Source organism: Panthera onca, chromosome B4 (assembly GCF_046562875.1).
Source record: "Panthera onca isolate mPanOnc1 chromosome B4, mPanOnc1 haplotype 2, whole genome shotgun sequence".
In the NCBI taxonomy this organism is placed as follows: domain Eukaryota; kingdom Metazoa; phylum Chordata; class Mammalia; order Carnivora; family Felidae; genus Panthera; species Panthera onca.
The window spans coordinates 121,034,001-121,060,248 of record NC_138345.1 but is presented as its reverse complement, the minus strand read 5'-3'; the positions used below and the strand labels follow the sequence as shown (position 1 = coordinate 121,060,248).

General features: G+C 38.4%; 1 protein-coding gene and 1 long non-coding RNA gene across 7 annotated transcripts in view; one reads left to right on the top strand and one right to left on the bottom strand.

The window, feature by feature from the left end:
• ANO4 (anoctamin 4) overlaps positions 1 to 26,248 on the bottom strand; it is a 416,532-nt gene that overhangs the window by 98,886 nt on the left and 291,398 nt on the right. For all 6 annotated transcript variants that reach the window (XM_060656635.2, XM_060656636.2, XM_060656637.2 and 3 more), the window contains one exon: positions 11,494 to 11,600. In XM_060656635.2, the coding sequence (XP_060512618.1) occupies positions 11,494 to 11,600 (107 nt within the window). The remainder of the gene's footprint in view (positions 1 to 11,493; positions 11,601 to 26,248) is intronic.
• On the top strand, positions 15,268 to 18,451 carry LOC144616794 (uncharacterized). The gene is made up of 3 exons (XR_013556541.1): positions 15,268 to 15,443; positions 15,586 to 15,693; positions 18,235 to 18,451. It is a non-coding gene; the product is annotated as an uncharacterized LOC144616794 (long non-coding RNA).

The window sequence follows — 26,248 nt, the reverse complement described above, 5'->3', positions numbered from 1 at the left end:
TACTGAGGCATAACTGACATACGACAGATGACAGAGATGTAAAACACACAATCTGAGAAGATTTGACTTACATATGCACACCTGAAACCATCAAGCAAATATATCCATTACCCCAAATACCCCAAAGTTTATCTTGCCACTTTGGAACGGCACTCCTCCCTATGCCATCTCCAAGGCAACACTGATCTGCTTTCTGTCATTATCGGTTTGCATTTTCTAGAGTTTTGTATAAATGGAATCATCTAGCATTTACTCTTTTTTTGTCTGAATTCTTTCACTCAGGATAATTACTTTGAAATTCACCCATGTTGTAGCTCATTTTCATTGTTGAGTATTCCATCATACGGATATATAACTATTTGTTTCAATTTTGTGAAAGAGTTTTTTAAAATTGGTATTCTTTCTTGAATGGCTCATAGAATTCATATATAAAATAATCTGGGCCTGCAGGGGTATTTTTGTGAGAAGATTCTAAAGTACAAATTCAATTTCTTTAATACATATGGGGCTAACTAGGTTATTTCTACTTTTTTTAAGCTTATATACATAAGTTTATTTTTTTGTTTTTATTTAAGTTCCAGTTAACATATAGTGTTATGTTAGCTTCAGGTGTACAATACAGTGATTCAACATTTCCATACATCACCTGGTGCTCATCACAAGTGCACTCCTTAATCCCATTTATTTAACCCATCCCCCACCCATCTCCCTTCTGGTAACCATCAGTTTATTCTCTATAGTTAAAAGTCTGTTTCTTGATTTGCCACTCTCACTTTTTGTTCCTTGGCTCATCTGTTTTGTTTCTTAAATTCCACATGTGAGTGAAATCATATGGTATTTTCCTTTCCCTAAATTATTTTGCTTAGCATAATACTCTTTAGCTCCATTCATGTCATTGCAAATGGTGAGATTTCATTCTTATGGCCGAGTAATATTCCATGGTGTATGTATACCACATCTTCCTTACCCATTCATCAGCTTGTGGACACTTGGGTTGGTTACTGTAGATAATGCTGCTATAAACATTGGGATGCATGTCTTGTTTTGAGTTAGTATTTTTGCATTTTTTTGATAAATACCTAGTAGTGCAATTGCTGGATTGTAGGGTAGTTCTATTTTTAACTTTTGGGAGAACTTCCATAATGTTTTCCATAGTGGCTGCACCAGTTTGCATTCTCACCAACAGTGTAAGGGGGTTCCCCTTTCTCCACACCTGTGCAATCTACACATTTAATGCAATCCCTATCAAAATACCGACAGAATTTTTCACAGAAATAGAACAAAAAAAATTTGTATGGAACCACAGAAGAACCTAAAGAGCCAAACTAATCTTGAAAAAGAAGAGCAAAGCTGGAGGCATCACAATTTTGGACTTCAAGTTATATTACAAAGCTGTAGCGATCACAACAGTATGGTACTGGCACAAAAACAGACACATAGATCAATGGAACAGAATAAAACACCCAGAAATGAGCCCACAATTATGGTCAATTAGTCTTCAACAAAACAGGGAAGAATATCCAGTGGATAAAAGACAGTCTCTCTAACAAATGGCTTTGGGAAAACTGGACAGCAACATGCAAAAGAATGAAACTGGACCACTTTCTTACACCATACACAAAAATAAATTCAAAATGGATGAAAGACCTAAATGTGAGACAGGAAACCCAAAACTTCTTTGATATCAGCCATACACAGCAACTTCTTTCTAGATATGTCTCCTGAGGCAAGGGAAACAAAAGCAAAAATAAACTACTGGGACCACATCAAAATAAGAAGTTTCTGCACAGTGAAGGAAACAATCCACCAAACTACAAGGCAACCTATGGAATGGGAGAAGATATATGCAAATGACATATCTGAGATACACATTCCAGAATGTATAAAGAACTTACACAACTCAACACCCAAAAAACAAATAACCCAATTTAAAAATGTGCAGAAGACATGAATAGACATTTTTCAAAAGACATCCAGATGGCCAAGAAACACATGAAAAGATGCTCAACATTACTGATCATCAGGAAAAGTGCAAATCAAAACTACAATGCGATATCACCCCACACCTGTCAGAATGGCCAAAATCAACAACACAAGGTTTTTTCTTCTTGAATGGGTTTTAATTATTTTCATCTGTCAAGAAATTTGTCCGTTTCATTTAAGTTGTCAAATTTATTGACAAAAGATTATTCATAATAAAAGATTATTAAAAATATTCAGAAAATTTTTGGTGAGATCACCTTTCCTATTCCTAGAAATTTAGGAATTTGTGTTTTCTCTCTTTACTACCTGATAAGCCTGGCTAGAAGTTTGCATTAGTGTTCTATCACTGTGTAACAAATTATAAGATATATTGTAGCTAAAAACATTATCTCACAGCTTCTTTTAGTCAGAAGTCTGGATATGCTTCACCTAGGTTCTCTGTTTTGGGTCTCACAAAGCCAAAGCAAAGGTTTTGGCTATACTGCATTCTTACCTGGAAGTTCAGCTAGGAAAGGAGCCACTTCCAAGCTGCTTTACATGATTGACAGCATTGATTTCCTTGTGGCTACAATATTCATGGCAACTTGCTTGATCAAAACCAGCAAAGGAGAGAGAGAATCTGTGTCACTGCAAGTTTCTGAGCTGGGGACAGGCCTAAACCTGATTAGGTCAGGCCCACCCAGAATGATCTTCCTTTTGATTAAGTCAAAGTCAAACTGATTAAGAACTTTTCCACATCTGGAATATCTCTTAAGCTTTGTAATGTAACATAATCACAGGAGTGACACAATCACCTTTGCAATATTCTATTGGTTAAATTTAAGCTACAGTTTCTGCTCACACTTAAGGAGAAGGAATTACACAGGGCATGACTCACTGGGAAGTCGCCTTGGGTGTATCCACCACAAGGTTTATAAATTTTTTTGTTTTATATTTTTCCCCAAAGAAACAGCTTTTGGTTTCAATGATTTTCTCTATTGTTTTTTCTGTTTTCTATTTCACTGGCTTCTTCTCTTTTATTATTTCCTTTCATCTACCTACTTTAATTCCCTTTTCTTTTTGTTTCTTAAGGTGGAAGGGGAGATCATTAATTCGGGAATTTCTTTTCATATATAGGCATATAGTATTATAAATTTCTCCCTAAGTACTGCACACTTTTTGATATATTGTTTTTTTCATTGAATACAACATACTGACTTCTCTTTTGATTTCTTCTTCCACTGATGAGCTATTTAAAAGTGTATTAGTTTTAAATATTTGTAAAATTTCCAGAAATTATCTTATTAACATACAATCTACTTCCTCTGTGGTCAAAAAACATACTCTGTAGGACTTGAATCCCTTTAAATCCATCAATCATGTTTTATTCCCCCCCAAATATGCCAATCTTGGTAATGTTCTAGGTGTACTTGAAAAAAAAAATACATATTCTGCTGTTGTTGGTAGTGGACTGATCTAAAAGATCAATTAAGTTCACTGGTAATGTTATTCAGGTCTTCTAACTCCTACTGATTTTCTGTCTATTTATTCTATTAATCACTGAGAAAGAAGTATTGGAAATATATGACTATAACTGTGAAGTTGTCTATTTCTCTTTGCATTTCTGTCAGTTTTTGCTTTGTGTCGTTTGAAGCTGTAGGCTTTTAGGATTGTTATGTCCTCCTGATGAATTGACTAAATTCATTTTTATCCCTGGTAATATTCTTTTCTCTGAAATCTATTTTTATCTGGTATCAGTATAGCCTCTTCAGCTTTCTTTTGGTTGGCGTGGTATAACTTTTTTGAACCTTTTACTCTTAACCTATTTCTGTCTTTATATTTAAAGTGTGTTTCTTGCAGGCAGCAAAGAATTAGGCCTTGCTTTTTTTTTTTTTTTTTTTTTTTTTTACTCAGTGTATTAACTTCTCAATTTTGGATTGGGCTCTTTAGAGCATTTATGTTCCATGCTCTGCAAATGATGAGGTGTTCCAATAACATTGGAAATCCTTTGTGGTTGTTCTTTCACTGACTTTGGATAGTTTCCTAATACATATCCACTAATCAGTAGTCAGCTAAATACTTGAGGGGGGACCTGCTGCTGATCTTCAGAGTTCTCTCTTGGTGGAACTTTCTACTTTATTGTACTCTGTTCTGTGAACTCTAACTGCCTTGGTCTCCTTGGACTCTCGGCAACATCTTCTCAACTCAGGCAGGCTACCAGCTTCTGCCTGGGTTCTCCTTCCCTAGCCTGCTATCTAGAAACTATGTCAAAGTAGCAAGTGGAGACAATTATGGGGCTCACCTTATTTGTTTTCTGTTTCTCAGGGATCCCTATTCTTGGCTGCCCAACATTTGATGTCTTGAAAATAGTAGTCTCATACTTTTTTTTTTCTGTTTTCCCTTTGATCGTTTCAGGTGGGGGAGTAAATCTTGTGCCTGTCACTCCTTCTTGGCCAGCAGTGGATGTTGAGTGTGTTGACCTTTGAAGTTTCTTTCAGATCAAGAATTATGCTACTTCCTAAAATGTACCTCAAAGAAGTTGACTAGAACAATGTCTCTCAAGTGACTAATAGGGGAATGCTCCCTATGCTTTACATCCTGATTAGAGTGCATAGGCTTAGCCTCAGTGGGAGATAGAACATACACTAATTCACTTTTTACTGATGGAGGGTCAATCAATGTTCAGGTACTTTTAACCACCGTAACACAGTACTGTGTTTTAAGATGCTTGACATTAACACTAAATGTCTAAGAAAAACATGTGAAGTACAAGTATTGTATTGCTTTTGTATTTTGTCTAGCAGGCAGGAGGCCCTCAATAAATACCTTTGCAACAAATGAATAAAAATGATTATGTGGAAAACTCTGATTCCCTGGAGTCTCTATTGAGAATTCCACATATCTCAGCAATCAACTTTCAAACATCCCAGATATTAGAAAAAACAGAATTGACAGGGACCTAATAAGAGACTCTGTTGATGACCTCTGTAAGCTTATCATAATTTATCAGAGTCCTGCAAAGTGAGAAAATAGTTCCTACTTGAAGTCTACTACTCCACTAACTTCCCCTTTGAGTACCAATTTTGAAAATACAAGTCAATTTCAAAATTTACTTCATGTACTTATATTGTTAAAAAAATCCTAGTTGAGGGGCACCTGGGTGGCTCAGTCGGTTAAGCGTCCGACTTCGGCTCAGGTCACGATCTCACGGTCCGTGAGTTCGAGCCCCGCGTCAGGCTCTGAGCCTGGAGCCCATTTCAGATTCTGTGTCTCCCTCTCTCTCTGCCCCTCCCCTGTTCATACTGTCTCTCTCTGTCTCAAAAATAAATAAACGTTAAAAAAATTAAAAAAAAAAATCCTAGTTGATCTATTAATTGCTCTATTTTGAAAATGGATTTCAACAGGTTTGATTTTCACAGTTGTAACAAATTCAGAGTGAATCAGGAAAACTTACATAGTGGTAGTTTACACTCCAGCAAAATATCCTTATGAATCATGTTTACAAATCAGTATTTTTGTATTATTTTTGATCACTATTGGCTCATGGAAGATGTCACTTTCAGAAAGAGTTTAGGTAGAAAATAACATTAGATAAACATTATTCTATCAATAAATTAAAATTTCTTCTGTTATTTCTTTTATTTACAAAACCAAAGATGACAATGAAACACTGGGTCAACCGAGCATTTGTAGTTTTACTCCATGTTTTTTAGCATAATGCCTGACTCTGTGTTAATAATTTACCCTGTGATTGGTCATTTCTAAATTAGATACTTCTCCAGGTCATCATTACCAATTTTCAAAGCACTGAACTGATGAATGAATAAAGAATATGTGAGATATATATGTGTGTACCACATATATACACACACCACACACACACACACACACACACACACACACACACACACACACAATGGACTTTTTCCTCAGTCATAAAGAAGAATGAAATCTTGCTATTTGCAATGACATGGATGGAGTTAGTATTATGCTAAGCGATATAAGTCAGTCAGTCAAAGACAAATACCAAGTGATTTCACTCATGTGTGGAAGTTAAGAAACAAAACAAATGAGCAAAGGGGAAAAAAAAGAGGGAGGGGCAAACCAAGAAACAGACTCTTAACTATAGACAACAAATTGATAGTTACCAGATTTGGGGGGGGGGGCTGGTGATGGGTGAAACAGGTTATGGGGATTAAGGAGTGCACTTGTGATGAGTGCTGGATGTTGGGTTGAAGTGTTGAATCACTATGTTGTACCCTTGAAACTATTATTACACACTATGTTAACTAACTGGAATTTAAATAAAAGCTTAAAAGATAAAAAGCATTGGGGTTCTTGAATAGAATTCTCCTTTTAACAAATGAGAAACTTACAAAGATCATTTATAACTGGTAACAATACAACATTTCCCGCACTCCTCCAGAATATTTACAAATCACTGTCTCTGTCCTTTGGTCTTCATCTTGGCTATTTGTAAAAATAGCTCACATTTTGAGATGCAAAAGTTAAGTTATTGATGAATGGCCTCATTGTACACAATTTTTTTACTGTCTAAGGATGCTGATGATTAGACATTGTGTTTAAGACATTTTCAATTCAGTTCAAGAAGCACTCATACTACATGCCAGAGTGTGTGCTAGGCAATGATGATACGAAGATGAATAAGGCAGCGTATTTACAACTAAAGAGCTTACTGTCCAGGCTAGCAGTTTTTAGCTACAGTCTCAATACACTAGCGTGTTATAATAAATTGTGAGATGTGTTGCAAGTTATAGCACCAATACTAGCTAAGGCACTGTTTTTAAAAATTTGTATTTTATGAAATAATTCAGAATAGCTACTATCATAATCATTTCACTTCTGCTCATTTCTTTCCTAGCATTTTTATGATACAATGTTAACTGAAAAAGTTATGATAAAAGGGAAGTGTAATATATCTTTTTTGTTAAAATTACATGAGCAAATAGGGGATACATATTTAAAAAGTAATTAATATAATATTTATGTTGTGGAGTTTAGCCATTCTGACACGTGTGAGGTGGTATCCCACTGTGGTTTTGATTTGCATTTCCCTGATGATGAGTGATGGTGAGCATCTTTTCATGTGTCTGCTGGCCATATGTATGTCTTCTTTGGAAAAGAGTCTATTCCTGTCTTCTGCCCATTTCTTCACTGGATTATTTGTTTTTTGGGTGATGAGTTTGAGGAGTTCTTTATGGATTTTGGATACTAACCTTTTATCTGATAGGTCATTTGCAAATATCTTCTCCCATTCCATAGGATGCCTTTTAGTTTTGTTGATTGTTTCCTTTGCTGTGCAGAAGCTTTTTATTTTGATGAAGTCCCAACAGTTCATTTTTGCTTTTGTTTCCTTTGCCTTTGGAGACGTGTCTAGTAAGAAGTTGCTATAGCTGAGGTCAAAGAGGTTGCTGCCTGTATTCTCCCCTAGGATTTTGATGGTTTCTTGCCTCACATTTAGGTTTTTTAAATCTATTTTGAATTTATTTTTGTATATGGTATAAGAAAGTGGTTGATTTCATTCTTATGCATGTTGCTGTCCAGTTTTCCCAACACCATTTGTTGAAGACACGGCCTTTTTCCCGTTGGAAATTCTTTCCTGCTTAGTCAAATATGAGTTGACCATATAATTGTGGGTCCGTTTCTGAGTTTTCTAATTCTGTTCTATTGATCTGTCTGTTTTTGTGTCAGTACCATACTGTCTTGATGACTATAGCTTTATAAAATAGCTTGAAATCTGGAATCATGATGCCTCCAGTTTCGTTCTTCTTTTTTGGGATTGCTTTGGCTATTTGGGGTCTTTTGTGGTTCTATACAAATTTCACAACTGTTTTTCTTCTACCACTATGAAAAATGCTGGTGGTATTTTGATGGGGATTGCAGTAGATGTGTAGACTGCTTTGGATAGTATAGACATTTTAACAATCTTTGTTCTTCCCAGCCATGTGCACGGAATGCATTTCCATTTCTTTGTATCCTCTTCAATTTCTTTCTATAGTTTTCAGAGTACAGGTCTTTTACCTCTTTGGTTAGGTTTATTCCTAGGTCTCTTGTTTTTGGTGCAGTTGCAAATGGGATTGATTCCTTGATTTCTTTTTCTGCTGCCTCATTACTGATGTATAGAAATGCAACAGATTTTTGTACATTGATTTTATAACCTGTGCTTTTGTTGAATTCATGTATTAGTTCTAGCAATTTTTGGTGGAGTCTTTTGGGTTTTTGACATAGAGTATCATTTTGTTTGCAAATAGTAAAAGCTTGACTTCTCCCTTGCTGATTTAGCTGCCTTTTATTTCTTTTTGTGGTCTCATTGCTGAGGCTAAGACTTCCAGTACTATGTTAAATAGTAATGGTGAGAGTGGACATCCTTGTCTTGTTCCTGACCATAGGGAGAAGACTCTCAGTTTTTCCCCACTGAGGATGAGATTAGCATGGGTCTTTCATATATGGCCTTTATGATGTTGAGGTATGTTCCATCTATCCCTACTTTGTTGAGAGTTTTTATCAAGAATGGATGCTGTACTTTGTCAAATGCTTTTTCTGCATCTATTGAGAAGATCATATGGTTCTTATCCTTTCTTTTATTTAAGTTATTTAATACACCAAAATGTTAATGGTGGTTCTTTTTGCGTGGTAGAATTTTCATAATATCATTGAAAATAAAGAATTCAAGATAATGAAAGAAGAGTTGTACATGGTTGCTTATTAAATAAACATTCCAGAAGTAGTTGCCATAGGAATTCACAGGAAGAAGAAAGAATACCTTCAAGCTGGAATGGTCATGGAGGACTTTATGGAGAGGATGTGTCTCAAGGATGGTTGACTGTTGCAGAAAATATAAAGATGTGCTAACCCACAACCCCACTGAAGTTAATAAAGACCTAAATCAGGTTCAATTTTACGATACCCACCTACATAGACTCTCACTGAACTTATTATTTCAGGTGTTTTCATATTTGGACTAGATAGCTCTCATTTTCTCTGTATTATATTTTAATTTATGCAGCTTGGGATCAAAGCAGTTTTTGGCAGCTTCACCATACTAATGACTCACTGAGCTTGCATTCAACTAAGCCTCTCAAGTCTGTTCCTCTCATGATGTTGTTGAGCAACATTTCTCCCACACTGTACCAGGGTAGTTGTTTTGCTGAATTCGAGTGTAGGACTTTACATTTACAAACTATTAAATGTCACCTTGTTGGATTTGGCTAAGATTTCCAGATCACTGAGATCTCTTATGCTCTGGACTCCAAAGACAAAAATATTTAATGCATCCCTCCAGAGTCCACCCGACCTGAAAGCTTGATGGGCAGGCTGTTTAAGCCATATACCAGGTATCAATTTATTTGCCTCTTAATTCCAAATATATTTTCATTGCCTACTTTGCAATAATGGAGCTGGACCTTGTAAATATTTCTTTACCAGGCTGTACACTGTTAGGCTTTGTCAGTAGAGGGCACTGGAAGGACTCTGGAAAAGTAAGGAGTTGGCCTTCCTGGTACCAGTATGCTCCCCTCAGCAGGCTTCTGCAGCACATGGCTTCTACGGCACCAACTTCCTGCAGTGCATGGTGGCCGGTAGCACATGGTACTGCCCCAAGGGCAGGTATTTCCTTAAACAGTTTCACAGAGCAGTGCTGTTGGTGCAACACCTCCCAATGAATGGCTTCCCTGGAGCCCCTCCAGGCAATTTCTGCCAGCAACTCCAGAACACTGCTCTGCCACCTAGTGAACCACAGCCGCACCATTTCCAGCAGAGTCTGAATCACAGCTTTGCTGGGGGGAGTCTTCCCAAAAGTGGTAGATACCCTTAATATCTGCTATTTCTTTATCCTTTAGAGTTCTCTTTACTAGCCAATCCCTGATTACTCCAATCCTGTCATAGTTTTTATATTAAATTTTCCCTATAAAAATTATGTGTGATTTTTGTCTCCTGACTAGATCCTGAGTGCTATAGGTCATTATTCAAACTACTGATAAAAAGCTTGTTTGGACAGAAATAAGGACAAAGCCACCCAAATCCTCCTGATAGATGATAATCTGTTTAATAATGTAGAAAATGTGATAAAATAATATGGAAAGGTTCTCATAAAAAAGTCCCAAATATGAATTGTGAATATCCATTGACAGATGAATGGATACAGATGCGTTGTGTGTTTATATATTTATACACACACACACACACACACACACACACACACACTAGAATAATACTCAGCCATTAAAAAAGAATGAAATCATGCCATTTGCAACAACATAGATGGATCTAGAGGGTATAATACTAAGTGAAGTCAGAGAAAGACAAAAACCATATGATTTCACTTATATGTAGAATATAAGAAACAAAACAAAGAAATAAAGGAGACAAACCAAATGATAGACTCTTAATTACAGAAACAACTTAGTAGTTACTGGGTGTGTGTGTGTGTGTGTGTGTGTGTGTGAAATAGGCGAAGGGGATTAAGGTGCACTTATTATGATGAGCACTGTGCATAATTGTTGAATCACTATATTGTACACCTGAAATTAACACAACACTGTATATTAATTATAGTGGAATTTAAAAATGAAGTTAAATAAAATGAAAAAATACATATATAAGAATATGCTAAGTGAAATAAGTCAGAGAGAGAAAGACAGATACCACGTGTTTTCACTCTTATGTGGATCCTGAGAAACTTAACAGAAGACCATGGGGGAGGGGAAGGGAAAAAAAAGTTAGAGAGGGAGGGAGGTAAACCATAAGAGACGCTTAAAAACTGAGAATAAACTGAGGGTTGATGGGGGTGGGAGGGAGGGGAAAGTGGGTGATGGGCATTGAGGAGGGCACCTGTTGGTATGAGCACTGGGTGTTGTATGGAAACCAATCTGACAATAAATTTCATTTAAAAAAAATAATGGAAGTTATTTAATGGAGGAGGTGATTATTTGGAGAATTTCCTTATGTGTGACAGTTCATCTCTGCACTTGCCTAGAACAACTCCCCCGCTATCTTCCCATGTTGGCCCCTTCTTGTCATCAGGTATCAGTTCAAATCCTGGCTTCTCAGTGAAGCTTCCTTTGACTACTCCATCTCATCTTGATCTCCACCGTCCACCCCTTGCCAGTCTATCTCTGTAACATCACCCATTTCAATTTCTTCATGTTACTCACTGTATTTACTTATTTGTTTATTGCTGGCTTTTAACTTCTTGAACATATGCTCCAGAAGATGACCATGCCCATCTCCCCCAACATCTAGCCCACTGCCTGGCACATAATGGGAACACCACAAATATTTATTGAACTAAGAGAATTTTTTCCTGATCTTACATACATGAGATAACATGCTATTTTTAAAAGATCTAAGGGTGCTATTAAGGTTTTACACTTGTGAGTTATCCATCAGGGGAGTAGAGGTTTTATAAATCATGAGAAGTTATAGAATTGATATACACTTTATAAAACCAAAGGAAAAAAATCTGTAATCTCCCAAATCAAATGTAGCTTATTATACTAATATGCTACTTACCAATTTTGTTTTTTCCTTCTTCATACTTTATTCTTTGTAAAATGTGATGTACAATTCTACTTCTTGTGGCATTGTTGAAGAAAGTGTCTTTGTTGTGTATGATGAAGCTGCACACATATATTGAAAACACAAGCTGAAGGTTAATTGGAGGTGATGAATCTAATCTTTGACATAATTTGGTGTTACTCATACAGAAGTGTCTTCAATCAGTCACGGAGGGTGGGTCTGGAATAGCATGAGAGAGCCCAGAAATCACACCAGAGGCAGGAGACTCACAATCTCAGTAGTTTTGGTTCTTAGTCTCCTGAGCATTAATATAATTATGTCAGGAAGGAGCTGGAGCTAAAAACAATTAAGAATCCTTAAAATAAACTAGTAGTAAGTCTAGGCCTCATATCTTGTTTTTTTTGTTGTTGTTTGTTTGTTTGTTTTTTTGTTTGTTGTCATCATTGTTTTTTTCCCCTCGGTAAGGTCATTAGATAAATTCAACCAAAAATTTATTTTGTTTTTATCTCCTCTTGTATTCTAACCCACCTCCTTCCCTGTCATGTCAACCACCTGATTTTTCAGAAATTTTAAGATCTCAAGCTGGTTTGGGTGGTAGATACGGAAGTTAGGTAATAAGCTCTGGTCTGGCTCAGGGCCTCTGTCTGTTCCATTCCCACGCGCCTTGCTGGATGGGACTCCTCTCCTAAAGCAATACTTAAAATTGCTTTCTTTCTCAGCCAGTGGCTGACCCAGCCTCCAAAGTTTCTTACAGAGATCACACACCAAGACACTGGGTTTTCCAGATGTCCCTACCCTACTGAGAGGTTTTTCAGGTGACAGAGCTTCCAAAACCACATAATCCAGCATGAAGTGGCCATGTCCTCCCTTCCCAGGATGTGTTAAGTGATAAGTGGTACAATATTAGAGATACTGTAAGTATAACTGCTTCATAAATTGTAAAGTTTATTAACTCAGAAAACTTTTATTGGGTACCTCCTCTGAGTCAGACACCATGCAAGGCATATCAAGGTTGGCAGCCATTACCTTCAGAACCAAGCTCAGAAGTCACCTCCCCCAGCAGGCCTCCTCACCCCTCCAACTCCACTGCTCCCCGGCAAGAGTTCAGTACTCCCTCCTCTGTGCTCCTTCTTCTCTTGTAAGCACATCAATTTACTGATTATTCTATGTTGTAATTCATTTGTTTCCATTCATTCATTCACTCATTCATTCAACAAATGTTTATTGAGGGCACTATCTAGGGTACTGATTACACAGTAGTAAACAAAACAGATAAAAACTTAGTCTTTGAGAGGCTTACAGTCTAGGGGGGAAGACAAGCCATAAAGGAAATGAACATGATTGTATGGCTGAGATAGGCAGAATCAACCTCTCTTTGCAGGTCTGTATCTCACACAAGACTGTGAACTCATTCAGGACACAAGGCTTAATCACACTAATTTCTGTAGCCCCAGGATCTATTGAGTGGCTGGTACAAACACAGGTACAGGTTTCTGAATTGTAGTAACTGAGGGCCTTTGGGGTTAATGTTGGGGAAATTTGCTATTCAATGTTTTTCTTCAAGTAGATAGATTTCCAAGAGTTGTTCAGATGGTGGAAGGAAAAAATAAAACTGGCCTACAGAAGATAGTCCGGGCATGGGAACAACTGGGAACATGAATTTGGGATAACATATAAAGGGGAGAAAGGCCAAAGAATATGAAGATAAAATATAAATCATGTGAACTGATTCCCTGGAGAAGTATTTTTCCTCTCACTTTTAACTCCCCAGGATTATGTTATAGAAAACTGTTCTCAGAAAAAGTAATTTGACTTGGTGGATGACAGATAAATGCTATGTGGGTGAATTAGAAAGCTGCAGAGCTTATCTTGTATTTTCTTCAAGGTTTTCTGAAAACATTTTATTGCATCAAAGAGGAAGAGAGGAAACCAAAAGTTACATTGAATGCAGTTCCTTTTATCTTATCTTCCTCTGCTTTTCCACCTTCTTTAAGACCGACCGTCTCATTTTAATACCAAATAAAGATGCCATAAAGAAATAGACAAATAAAAAAGCCCAGTTTTGACTCACAATACTAGATGATAACTGAAAGCTGATAAGCATGACCATCCTTGACAGGACAATTCTGGCCTAAAAGCCCATGTCCCTCCTCCATTAAACAGTTTTCTACTTTCTCCTCCTTTTATAGTACCACATTACATTTTGTGAGCTCATGTAATAGTTCTCTATAATAAGCACCACAGATGAGCTTCAAAATTTTGTTTTCCTCTTCCTTATATCTAGGTTGTACCTGGAGCTTGGAGATTCTACAGTGGGAACAAATATATAGGGCACGTGCCAAGCACTATTCTAAATGTTCCAGGTACATTAATTCATTCAATCCTTATAATAACGCAGGACATAATATTTTATAGATCCATCTTATAGGTGAAGAATCAGAGAAGGTGAATGATGCACCCAAAGTCACTCAACTAAGGGGGAGAGCTAGGATTTAAACTCAGGCAGTGTGGCTCCAGAGGCTGCCCTCTTACCCACTGCACTCATCTCCCTTTGTCAGAAACCTCCTGATTCCTGAGGGCTGACTCTTGTGATCAGCCCAAGAGCTGCTTTGCCTGGAATGCTTTCCTTGCTTCTAGTCATTCTTTGAGCATCGATTCAGGACACATCTCCAAGGGTCTTCCTTGACCCCCTCCCCCCTCCCCTGAAAAGTAATTTGGTGTCATAACAAGAGAAAGGAGAAAACCATTTAATAGAAGAGGAAGATGAGCATTAAGTTCTAAATTACCCCTTATTCCCTTTAAGACTTTGAAGTGAGACAGTCCACAGACTAAACCCTAGCTCTGTCACATACTATGTGGTATTGGGACTCTCCCTCAACTTCCCTGAATCTTGGTTTCCTCATCTGTGAAATGGGGATAACACCGTAATCACTCTCATGGCATTTCTGTAGAATCAGGTGAGATGACGAGCATTGGAGAACCTCACTGTCTGGTGCTTAATAAGCACTCAGAGGTAGCTGTCATCATTGCTGTTGCTTCTATGACATCATAGAGAATTTGCCTGCCTACATGCCTGACTTCTCTGGATGAACTTGAGGGCAAGGACTAGCCATGCTCATCTCTATACTTCCAGCACTAATACAGGGGTTGACAACTGGCTCAAATGAGCTGACCTTCTGAAGAACACTTGCTAACATTGGGGGCTATGAGACTAAATATCACCTCTTTATAACTTGGCAGCTACTTACTGCTCCCTGGAAATATTTCCACCCATTTCATCTTTCCAGCTACCACCTGAACCATTCTCTCTATGCTGCCAAAGGGTTTTCTTACAGGATGTGGAACAATCTCATTTTCTATGTCACCCTTTCAAACTGAAGGGCTAAGAGAAGGCACAATGATGATTCTTGACATCATTGTTCTCAAGCCTTCCTTAGTAACTTAGCCAAAACAACTTTCTTCAAATAAAATCACACACATACATGCATGAACACATGCATGCATTATGTAAGCTGAGCTGTTACAGTAAACATAAAACTTGGGAGCTCAGTCTCAGAGGTATCAGGGATCCACAAAGGCTTAGAAACTCTGCTTTCATACATTACTGATGGGTCAGAAAACTAGTACAAATTCTACAAGAGTCATTTGACCACGTCTATCAAAATTATATATAGGCTAATTATACTAATAGCTATATAATTATGTTATATATAATATATACATATCTTCTGACCAGCAATTCTTTTAGAAATTTATTCTACAAATACACTTTACCCATGTGCAAAGTGACAGATAACCAAAAACATTCATTATGGCATGGGTTATAACAGCAAAATTCTAAAAATGACCTAAACAATTCATCAGTGGGGGTTAAGATAAACAAGTTATTGTACAATTCTACAATGAAATACTCTGAATCTGTGAAGAGACTGAAGGTGTTCAGGGTAGATATAAAAAAATCTTCAAGATACTATAGGGGAAAACAAGATTTAAAATAGTCACACAGCTATTTGTATCAAAGAGAAAAACACATATATAAGGAAGATATAAATGTAATGACGTATTTATTTGCTTGCACATGCACAGGATAATATGGCATGGACACATAGACATCTGGAAATACTAGCTGCCTCTGGGAGAACTAGGTGGCTGGAAAGGAAGAAAACTTCACCGACACACTTGGGAAATTTTTATGTAAGTACCACCTATAAAAAACATGAAATATTTTGTTAAAAATTTTTATTAAAAATTTTTAACGTTTATTTATTTTTGAGAGACCGAGACAGAGCATGAACAGGGAAGGGACAGAGAGAGGGAAAGACAGAATTTGAAGCAGGCTTCAGGTTTGAGCTGTCAGCACAGAGCCTGAAACAGGGCTTGAACCTATGAATGGTGAGATCGTGACCTGAGCCGAAGCTGGAAACTTAACCGACTGAGCCACCCAGGCACTCTTGTTAAAAAAATTCCAAAGGGAAAATGCAATTTCTTTCTGGGTTTATTCTCCCCTTCACCCTAAAGGGTGAGAAGAGGAATAATTATGTGATCAAGGCTCTACACATACATCTCCTTCTCCTACTCTTTAGAGTGTTTATGTAATATACCTGAAGTCATACAACTGAGAAAGGATTCAAAACCCATCTGTCGCTTCCAAATTTTCCCATTCATTTGTGAAAGGAACTGCTGAGAGCACATGCCTGCCTGTATGCATATGGGTGTGAACGGGATTTTCTGGACACTTTCATCTTACCATGTGAGGAAGGCCCTGCTCACCTCCTCATCAAGTAATAGGCAAATCTGAAGTTCCCACCATCTCCCCTCCAAGGTCCCCACCCTCCAGAGATAAGCAGCCTTCAGTTTTACCTGATGAGCCTCCCAATCGCCTCCCTGCTAGAAAGGGCAAAAACTTGGAATAGAATATGCCATGAAATTAGGTTTTAGCTATAGACTCCCTAAAGCTGTGGTTATTTGCACTATGTTTTATGTTCTCCTGAAGCCAACCGGCCACAGCAGTGGCTGGTTGTAAACATTCTGCTTGTTCTGTGCAAAGAACTGTTAGCTGAGGGTGTTATATGTGAGGTGGGTGGTGGGTAGCAAGGGATGTGAATGTTATGCATGTATTTATTTTGAATGAGGGTAATGCAAAGGTGGAAAGAACCTAGCTTCTCTCCTCAGAGAAGCCTCTATTCTTATTAGGAAAAATGAGAAATACACAAAGAATCAAGGGTGTGAATTGGGAAAAGGTGTTCATTACAGCTATGTATAAAATTAAAGATTATCGTGAAATGTGTTACTTTTAAAGCAAATGCAACCTTGTTTTTTAAAAAACTTTCTTCTTAGGCAATAGCTATTGGAATATGACTTTTTTCACAATTAACTTGGTATGAATTATGTAGAGTCTAGTATTATCAAATAGAAATTTCTGAGATGATGAAAATGTTCTTTAATTATGCTATCCAATATGGTAGCCACTAGTCACATGTAGCTACTGAACACTTAAACTGTGGATAAACAAAAAGGAAGGTAAATTTTTACTTTAACTTAATTTTAACTAAATAAAATCAAAATATAAATACTCACATGTGGCTAGTAGAATATTGCCTCAAATATGGATGACAATTTGAGCATGTGGGCAAAGCCTCAATAATGGTAACCTTATCTGGCATCTCCCTTTGACCATAAAAACTGGAGCAGGAGATTGGGCAAGGGGTAAAAATGCCCTACAGGACTGTATACAGGTCTTGGGTTCAAGTCTTCATTTCAGCTATGTGGCCTTGGGGAAGTCATTGAATTTCTTTGGGACACAGTTACTTGTCAGGAAAATGAGGGTCATTATGTCTTAGTTGCCCAACGATGGGGTTAATCACAAAACGACACTATAAGGTACTGAGGTAGATCATCAAACCTAGTTGGTAGATGACAGGACTCCATATGAGTCTAAGAGACAATTCAAACCCAATATATCCCAAAAAGAACTCTTGATCTATACCCTTGTAAAATAAAAATCTCCTTTCCTCATCTTTTCCATCTTAAAAAATGGCACTGACACATCTAATTTCTCAAGTCACAAACTTGAGATGCATACTCTATCCTCTCTCTCTCATGTCCAATCTCCAATCAAGTTTTTGTTCTTCCCAAATGTCATCCTGAATCTGATCCTTTACCACCCTCACTGCACTGAAGGTGTTTCTAAGAGCACTGTGAGAGTTTCCTGACTATTCCAATTTCACTTCCTCCCATTAGTTCATCCTCTACATAGCAAGGATATTTTAAAACATAAATAAAATCTCATTCCTCTTCTGCTTAAAACTCTTCACCAACTTCCCACAGATTTGATATAAAGCCTAACTACTTTCCAAGGTCTACATGCTTCTCCTATGGTCTGGTCCTCCCTATGCCAGTGTACTTATCTCTTCTCCTCTTCCTCTTGTTCATTATAAACTAGCAACATTGTCTTTTCTTCTGCCCTTGAAAAAACTCAACTTGCCACTACCCAGGGCTTTAGCTCAATCGATCCTTAGATTTTTGCACAACCTGTTTCTTTCCAACATTTGGGCCTCAACTTAAATGTCACCTCCTGAGTATGTTAGCTAAGACAGTTACTCTCGTGTCCTGAAAGTCACACTCTCTCTTCCATTACCTTGTTTTATTTTTTATCTTGTTTTACTTTCTGAATTTTGGGGGGTGGGGTGAGGAGATGTATCTACATGTTCCTTGTCTAACTATCTTTCCTTACAGAATGACTGCAACCACATATTGACTCTAAATGGAACCAGTGGAAGAACTGGCCAGCTTAACCCAGCATAATTGCTGAAACAAAAGAATCACGCACAAGTAAAATGGGTTTTAAGTTACTAAATTTTGGGTAGATTGTTATGTAGCAATCCGTGACCAATATGCCAGTCTTTTCTGATGGCTAGTTGTATTAATTCATAATACAAAAAGAAAAGTGAAAGCTAATGCCTTAAAATAAATATTTCAGAAAACTTTCTCAATTATACTTTTAAATAGAGATTTCTTTTTTAACAAGGAGATGCAAAGGTTATACAGTTAACTGTCACTTAAATTATGTCCTCAAATTAATGAAAATCTAAGTAGGAACAAAGCAACCAATTAATTTTTTTATGTGACAAGGCCTATTTTGAGAATTTTTTTTGGCTTTAGGCACCATAATGCAATAACTAACTTCTTAAGTGTAATTGTTAGGAGTAAAAGGAGGAGATAATTATCAGACCAAATATGTGATATACATAATATTCAGAGTTCTGACCATTTGGTGAAGATTTTAAAGCCTCTTTGTAGGATTAAGGTGATAAATGGGTGAAATCTAAAGCAATGTGAACACATTTTTCTTATTCCATTGGTCATTTCTTTCTTTTTTTTTTTTTTAATTTTTTTTTTAACGTTTATTTATTTTTGGGACAGAGAGAGACAGAGCATGAATGGGGGAGGGGCAGAGAGAGAGGGAGACACAGAATCTGAAGCAGGCTCCAGGCTCTGAGCCATCAGCCCAGAGCCCGACGCGGGGCTCGAACTCACGAACCTTGAGATCGTGACCTGAGCCGAAGTCGGTCGCTCAACCGACTGAGCCACCCAGGCGCCCCTCCATTGGTCATTTCTAATTGTACTTCATGACATCATTTTTTCTATTTGAACTTTAAACACCAATAAATATGAGACTTTCAGGTAAAATGGAAAATTAAACACTTGCATTTAATTTGGCTCTCTCTCAAAACCCCATGCAAATAACAGTAGTGTGTGTGTATGTGTGTGTGTGTGCGTTTACATACAGGTATAAATCCTCAAAGAACAAAGACAGCAGAAAGCAACAGCAACAAAATGCTGGAATGTGAAAAGTGGACAGACAGGTGGTAACAGAATCCTAAACCAGCTCTGGACAAGACCAAGAACAATCATATTTATACTCTACAAAATCTCATAAAATCTTAAGAACTGGGGCATCAGGGGCCTCTAGAAGTGGGGCGAAGGGGGTGCTAAAATAAGTATTGGTTGAAAGCCATTTAGGAAGAAGGTAGATCCTCAGAGCTTCACTTGTATTTTCACAGAAACTTGGAGAGTTTTTTTTCTTTGCATAGGGTAATAATACAACCCCTGAACTGTAAGATACCAGAGATGGTTAGGGGTAGGGGAGCTATCCTGAAATCTAGAGGACCAAGTGAATACTTGCATCCTGGAAGCTGAGATTCCCAGGTGTCTTCATTCACTTAGGCTCCAGAACATTGGCAACCAGGTTTTGACTTTCCAGGGAGAACACTGGCAGAGACTTCTCTGGGGAATCTGACCAGCTTAAAGATGAAAGATCTGAAGAGGAATAGGCTGGAGACTCCAAAATTGAAACCCCCAGCCATTTCCCTATAACAAAGCTACAAGTTGATAGGCCCCACCCATTACTCTGAAATTCTACTCGAGTTTTGCATTTCCTATTCTTTAGCATGGACAGTGAAAGATAACTGGGTATCTATAAAAGATAGAGAATAATAAAGGGAGTAAAAATGATCAGAAAGTAATGTGTTAGAGTATATGAAGCTATGTGGAGTGAGGAAACATTGAAAATAATAATTCTGCTCAGAAAGTTATTGTAATTGTGAAAAAATACTCAAAATATGACTAAAGCTCAGAGTCATACAGTTCGTGAGTTGCAGAGCTGGGATTTGGGGCCCAGGTCTCACAGACTCCAGAGCCTGTGTGGGCTCAGCCACTAAGCCTTAAGGACAGAAACTGGGATTCATTCATCCTCGTCCAGCCCTACACAGTGTCTGTCACAGAACGAGTGCCTGATGCTGACTGAATGGAAATGGATATTCAGAAGGAAAACATGAAAGCACTGCGGTATTTAAATTTATTAGAGACCACTGTTATTTCCCATTGAAAAGTGAGACAGAATGAAGAGGAAATCATTTGTCTTAAATCCATAAAAACAAGTTTGGAGACCTAGTGATTTCATAATTAATCCTCAGAGCAGAAAAATCCAATTTAGAATAACCCAGGCCTCAGCTTTCTACTAATTAGGGTGCTACTATAATTGAGTCGATAGTAAGGTTTTGCCTGAATTACTGAGGCAATTGTCACTGCATAAATTGATCATCCAGTGATTCATCTGTGGCCACTGTCTTAGTCTGGTCTTGGTGATGGGTCTTATTTTTATATTCCCTTATTAGAGCTGGGCAGGACTGAGTGCTGACCAAAGGGACAGATCTTTCTTGTGGTTCATCTATATTGCTGTAGTCAGCAAAGATCTAGAAACCTGCCAAGCATCCATAAAACTTCAAAGTTGGTAAAATTTATTTTCCATAATTCCCCAATCTTTTTTCTTTTTTGACATTTTCCTCCCTCTCCCATCTTAGTAAGATCCTTTGTCTATTCCTGCTACAGCCAAAGTACCCCCTCTTAGCTCTTTCTTCCTCCCCTTCTTTATTTTTGGCTCTCTAAAAAAGAGCTGATAAGCTTACTCATTATGGGGTATAAATGAAGAATAACATTGAAACTTTTAATCTTTCCCAGGGACATTTAATTAGTTAATTAATTTACCTACTTACACTTACTTATTTATATTTGAGAGAGAGAGAGAGAGAGAGAGAGAGACAGAGAGAGAGTGGGGGGGGGGGAGGGTTGGGTAGAGGGAGAGAGGGAATTCCAAGCAGGCTCCTCCTTGACAGTGCAGAGGTGGGGCTTGATCTCACAACTGTGAGATCATGACCTGAGTCGAAATTAAGAGTCAGATGCTTAACCCACTGAGCCACCCCCGCCAAAAGGTACATTTATTTCAAATACAGATGACTTTAGCCAAAGGATTAAAGTTCACACTGTAAAATTCCAGATATTAGGGAGATGTTCCAGTCCCTGAGTTCACTCCTAGCTTCTCTCTTCTATACCCTCCTCTATAATGCTGGAGCAGGAACTCTGCCAACTACAGTCCTACTCTGTGGCTGGCTCTCTGATAAGGTTCTGCCAGTAGGGGGTCCTACGAGGAGACTGGAAGGGGAACAAATGGAGTGAAAGGATCTGGTCTTTCCTGTTTGCCCATTGTCCTGTCAATGTTGCTCCAGCAGTGATTCTTCAACCTCACAGTGGCAGTTGGTTCCAGTTTCCATCTTAAAAAATAAATACCCCAGACTAGACTCACTGAATTGCCCTGTACCCCAGAGGTACTAGCACAGGCAGGGCACCATTTTCTCCTCAGAGGCATGGGGGGTCAGCTCCAGGGGGCAACCTTCTCTGAGCTTCAAGGTTCTGATAAACCCAACCTCTTCCTCTGGACCCTCTAGCCCTAGGGGCAATATGCTGCTTCCTGTACCTCCTGTAGTTAATATCTGTGTAGACTCAGTGCTCACTTTATGACATTTTAGTTCTCCAATGCTTATGTAACAGATTCCCTACATTAATTTCTGCTAAAATAACTGCTGGGTTTCAGTTTTCCCGAGTGGAGCCTGAGAGGTCCAGGGAGCTAGAAAAAGAAAGATTCTTTGGGGAAGGGACCCTCTCTCTCTCTCTCTTTCTCTATCTGAAATCACATACCACATAAACGACCACCCACCTATCCTGCTTGTTAATCTGACAGGAATATCACCTTGGTATCAACATGGTTTCTGAATTTATATTTCAAAATATTTAAATCCCAAGTCTGATTTCTACCCTACAGAATTTTTTTCCCTTTCTTCTGCTTGTCTTTGCTAATTTGTACGGAAACTTTGTTTCCTAAAAATATGGAAGGTGTTTAAAACAAAGTAAAACAGTGCAAGATATCTGCACCCTAGAAGAGCTCATAGACTAAAGTGTTATATAGGTACAAAATACTATTAACATAAGGTATTCCTTGGTGGATTGCTTTATTATTTCCAATTTGCTGTTTTTCTTTGTGAAGATTATATATCACTACCCATTATCATGGACTTGCAGTCCCTTTCCTGGGGAGAAGTCTAATTTCCCACCCCATTACCATGCTTGGCCATAAGACTTATTGTGGCCAATGGAATATAAGCAGAAGTGATTATGGCATATGTGAGCAGAACTTTGAAGAGCTAATGTGTGGCTCTACCATTACCGTTTCCCTCTTCCATGAGAATGCATGTCTTAGGTACAGGCTGCATCTTCAGCCAATGTTCCATGAGAAAGAAGACATGGAAAGCAGAGCTTCAGCTGACCCACAGCTAGTATGCTATGTGAACAAGAAATAAATCAGCTGCTTTGAGTAAGACACTGGGATTTGAGAGATGTCAGTGCAGCAGAACCTAGCATAATCTGACGGGCACAGTCTCTAACCCAACAAAGACAATCCTGTAATCTATGGCTTAATTTACTCTGTCCTGAAGAGGATGGATTTTTTTCTTCCCTTGTGGATAAGCTATGCCAGTCCACATAGCAAAGTGATGGCAGAGAGGGAGGAGGTTTGTGGCGAGGAGAGGAACTTTAGGCTGTGGAGGCTTCAGTGGAGGAGGGATGTTTCTGTCAGAGGGTGTGAAGAGAGGGTATGAAGGAAGAAGAAATGATGATAGCCAACGGTTGCTGAGACCATGTACTTGGCTTCTTCTTCATGTCCTTTGAGAAACTTGAGTAAAAACTGGAAATCCCTGCTAATTACTTTTGGCTGCTGAACTGTGCTTTGTGCAATATGGAAACAAATAGTTGTGGTACAATATAATCACTGCATAATCACAGTATTTACAAAGGCTAATGGGCCCAGAAGTCTAATGCCATTTGCATGAGACACGAGGGGTTTAATAAAAATGACAACATCCGGGGCACCAGGGTGGCTCAGTCAGTTAAGCATCCGACTCTTGATTTCGGTTCAGGTCATGGTTTCACAGTTTTTGAGTTCCAGCCCCACATTGGGTTCTGTGCTGACAGTTTGAAGCCTGCTTGGGATTCTTTCCCCCTTTTTCTCTGCTCCTCACCTGTGCTCTCTCTCTCTCTGAAAAATAAATAAACATAAAAAGAAATGACAACATCTGAACTAGATCCTGAGAGAAGAACAGGCTTTCACCAGATAGTGAGAGGAAGAGCACACTTTAGAAAGATAAAACATCAGTCGTGGGATAGTTAGGTAGCCTCCACTGTTACATAGTAGAGCATTTGGCCCATTCAGCCTAGGAGACTGGTGGGGAGGGGGAAAAAAAGCAGTTTTGTATGCCACGTGCTAAGGACTTTGAACTTGATCCCAAAGGGCCTAGGGAATCTTTGAAGGCTCTTAAGCAAGGAAGCAATGCTACTACATGTGGCAGTGTGTTTTATTCACTGTTAAAGGTGCTTGGCAAAGGGATGAGGAAGGGTGGAAATCCACGATATTCTGCTTGTCAAACTGTGGGCTGTGAATTCTTAGAGGAAGGGTGTCCTTCTAAGGTGCCATGTGGGCCCATGGTAGGAGACTTGCATGTGACCCAGCTACATGGGTGTGATGGATAGATATGGGAGTAGGGAAAGATGAAGGAGTTGAGCAAACTTATAATTGTTTATGCAAGAGTTGGTGGCTGCTTTGACTAAGGCAGTGGCAGTGAGGTCAGAAAGGAGGAGCTAGGACCAAAAGGAGTGAGTAGTGATGGTGGGTGATGAAAAAGATGGTAGTGTCGAGGCTGGTCAACATGTAGTGGAAAACACAAAGCTTATGGTGTTGGTGTAGTATTGGGGGTGAGTGAAGTGGGAAATGAGAAGACTCAAATTTATCTCCAGGGATAAAAACATTTCTAAGACGTGGTTCTGAATTAGCAGTCATTTGAATAAAATACTATTCACAAAAGCCATAGATTTAACTCTGGTCATTGCCCCTCGCCCAACCAGTACCATTCTCAGATATAAGATGCACCCTGCCCAGGTCCTGGATTTTAGAGGGCTCATAAATCAGCCTCCCAATGGGTTGCTTTCCACAGGGTGAAGTATTGGCCAGGCGAAGAGGAAGTGACCACCTAGAGTCTGACCCCAAAATCACCTAGGCCACTTTAGGGTCTTTGTGGGCCTCTCAGGTCTACCTGAGACAATTCTATGCCTACCAAGTATCCAAGCTGTTTTCAGGGGACATGAATGACATGTGGACATGGGGCCGGGGTGTACACACACATGAGCCTGAGGCCCCTCAGGGTGGGATGGAGCTGGGGACAGGAAGAGAAGAGGGCAGGCCATGAGTGTGGGGGAAACCATTTTTCCACCAATGGAATGGGTTTCCAAGAATCCTGAGAACTTAGACATTCAGGTCTTTATGCGGGTGTATTTGTCAAGATAGAAAAAGAAACTGTTGTTAACATAATTTATTACTTCTAATTATTTAGACATATGGTCTATAGGCTTCACTTGTACTCTTGCCCCAAGCCTTACAATTCTTCTAAGCAGGTCTGCCCTTCCTTTAGATTTAAGAGTGTGATTTAAAAGAGATAAATCTATTGTCTTTCATCCCCAAATCCTAATGAAGATAAATATGAGAGCCTGGGTTTGAGTGTGCTAGCAGAGTAAGAGTGAGCTCATGGAATCTGACTGTCCAGGAGGGTTTCCTGAACTGACTTATCTTCTCTGTTCCATTCCTCCATTTCTAAATGGATATAATACTACTACTGGTCTCATGAGTAACCTGATATCTAGTGATTGCTTGATGAGTGTTGGCTGTGTATCACGGAAGGGGCATGGGTTTGAAATCAGGCACATTTGGGTTCTAAGCAGACCCCAAAGTCTGCTTGTTACTGTGTACCCTTGAACAAACTGTTTAACTTTTAGGACCCTGGATTCTACCTTCTGTAAAGCAAGGACAATGAAATGATGTTGCAGGGTTGTCGCAAAGGTCAAATGAGACAATGAATGAAGGAAGAACAGGCAGCACAGAGCTCCCCAAGATCTCCCTTGTTCCTGCTGACCATTGTTCCAGATGATGTAATGCACAGTGTAATTACACAGTATGCAATCCATCCACAGATGCAGTTCTAGCTCCCTTTCTTCCCTTTATGTTAACCCTCGCTTATTTTATTGTATGTAAATTTGGCAAATCTTCCCTTTTCCTACAAATGCTTTACATTGCCTTTCTACCATTTTGTGTGTAAAATGGTGTCTTTCCCATCAAATTTAATATGCTCAAGTTAAAATTTTAAATTAAAAATATGCACACATAAATATATTTATGAACACAAAATCACATTCTCTACTATAGTATTATACTTGGCACAAAATATATTAAAAGTATGTGTTGAATGAATTGATGAAAGAAATTGAACATGACACCAACAAGTGGAAAGATATTCCATGATGATGGACTGGAAGAATTAATACTGTTAAAATGTCCATACTACCCAAAGCAATCTACAGACTTGATGCAATTCCTATCAAAATACCAACAGAATTTTTCACAGAACTAGAACAAATGATACTAAAACTCTATGGAGCCACAAAAGACCCTGAGTAGCCAAAGCAATCTTAAAAAAAGAAGAACAAAGCTGGAGGTATCACAATCCCAGATTTCAAGATATACTACAAAGCTGTAACAATCAAAACATTATGGTACTGGCACAAAAACAAACACATAGATCCATGGAACAGAACAGTGTGTTCAGAAATAAGCCCATGCTTATATGGCCAATTAATCTACAACAGAGGAGGCAAGGATATACAATGGAGAAATGACAGTCTTTTTCAATAACTGATAATGGGAAAACTGGAAAGCTACATTGCAAAAAAAATGAAACTAGACCATTTTATTACACCATACAAAAAATGAACTCAAAATTGACTAAAGACCTAAATGTGAGATCTGAACCCATAA